Source organism: Apaloderma vittatum, unplaced genomic scaffold, assembly GCF_000703405.1.
Source record: "Apaloderma vittatum isolate BGI_N311 unplaced genomic scaffold, ASM70340v1 scaffold41423, whole genome shotgun sequence".
In the NCBI taxonomy this organism is placed as follows: Eukaryota; Metazoa; Chordata; class Aves; order Trogoniformes; family Trogonidae; genus Apaloderma; species Apaloderma vittatum.
Window position 1 is genome coordinate 1 of NW_009709431.1, and position 242 is coordinate 242.

The following is a 242-nucleotide window of genomic DNA, read 5'->3' on the forward strand; positions in this document are numbered from 1 at the left end:
CGAAGAAGTTGAAGGCGGCGATACCCAGCAGCAGCAGCTTGAAATTCAAGTCGTCGATGCCCTTCAGCTTCAGCAGCGTTTTGGGGAAGCCCATGGGGTAGAGGGTCAACCAGATCATGAGGCCAAAGAGGAGGATGAGGACTACCAAGAACAGCACTGAGGGTGAGAAGGAAGAGGGTTGAGGAAGAGGCTGAAGGTTTGAGGCCTCTCTTTGCCCACGTGCCCAGCGTCACCCTCACCGT

The 242-nt window shown here is 55.8% G+C and overlaps 1 protein-coding gene across 1 annotated transcript in view; it reads right to left on the reverse strand.

Moving 5' to 3' along the window:
- Positions 1-24: 24 nt before the first annotated feature.
- Positions 25-242, reverse strand: part of LOC104272036 (probable cation-transporting ATPase 13A2) — a gene marked incomplete at both ends in the record, with an annotated part of 1979 nt that continues 1761 nt past the window's right edge. The window contains one exon of the mRNA XM_009866912.1: positions 25-156. Within this exon, the coding sequence (XP_009865214.1) occupies positions 25-156 (132 nt within the window). The remainder of the gene's footprint in view (positions 157-242) is intronic.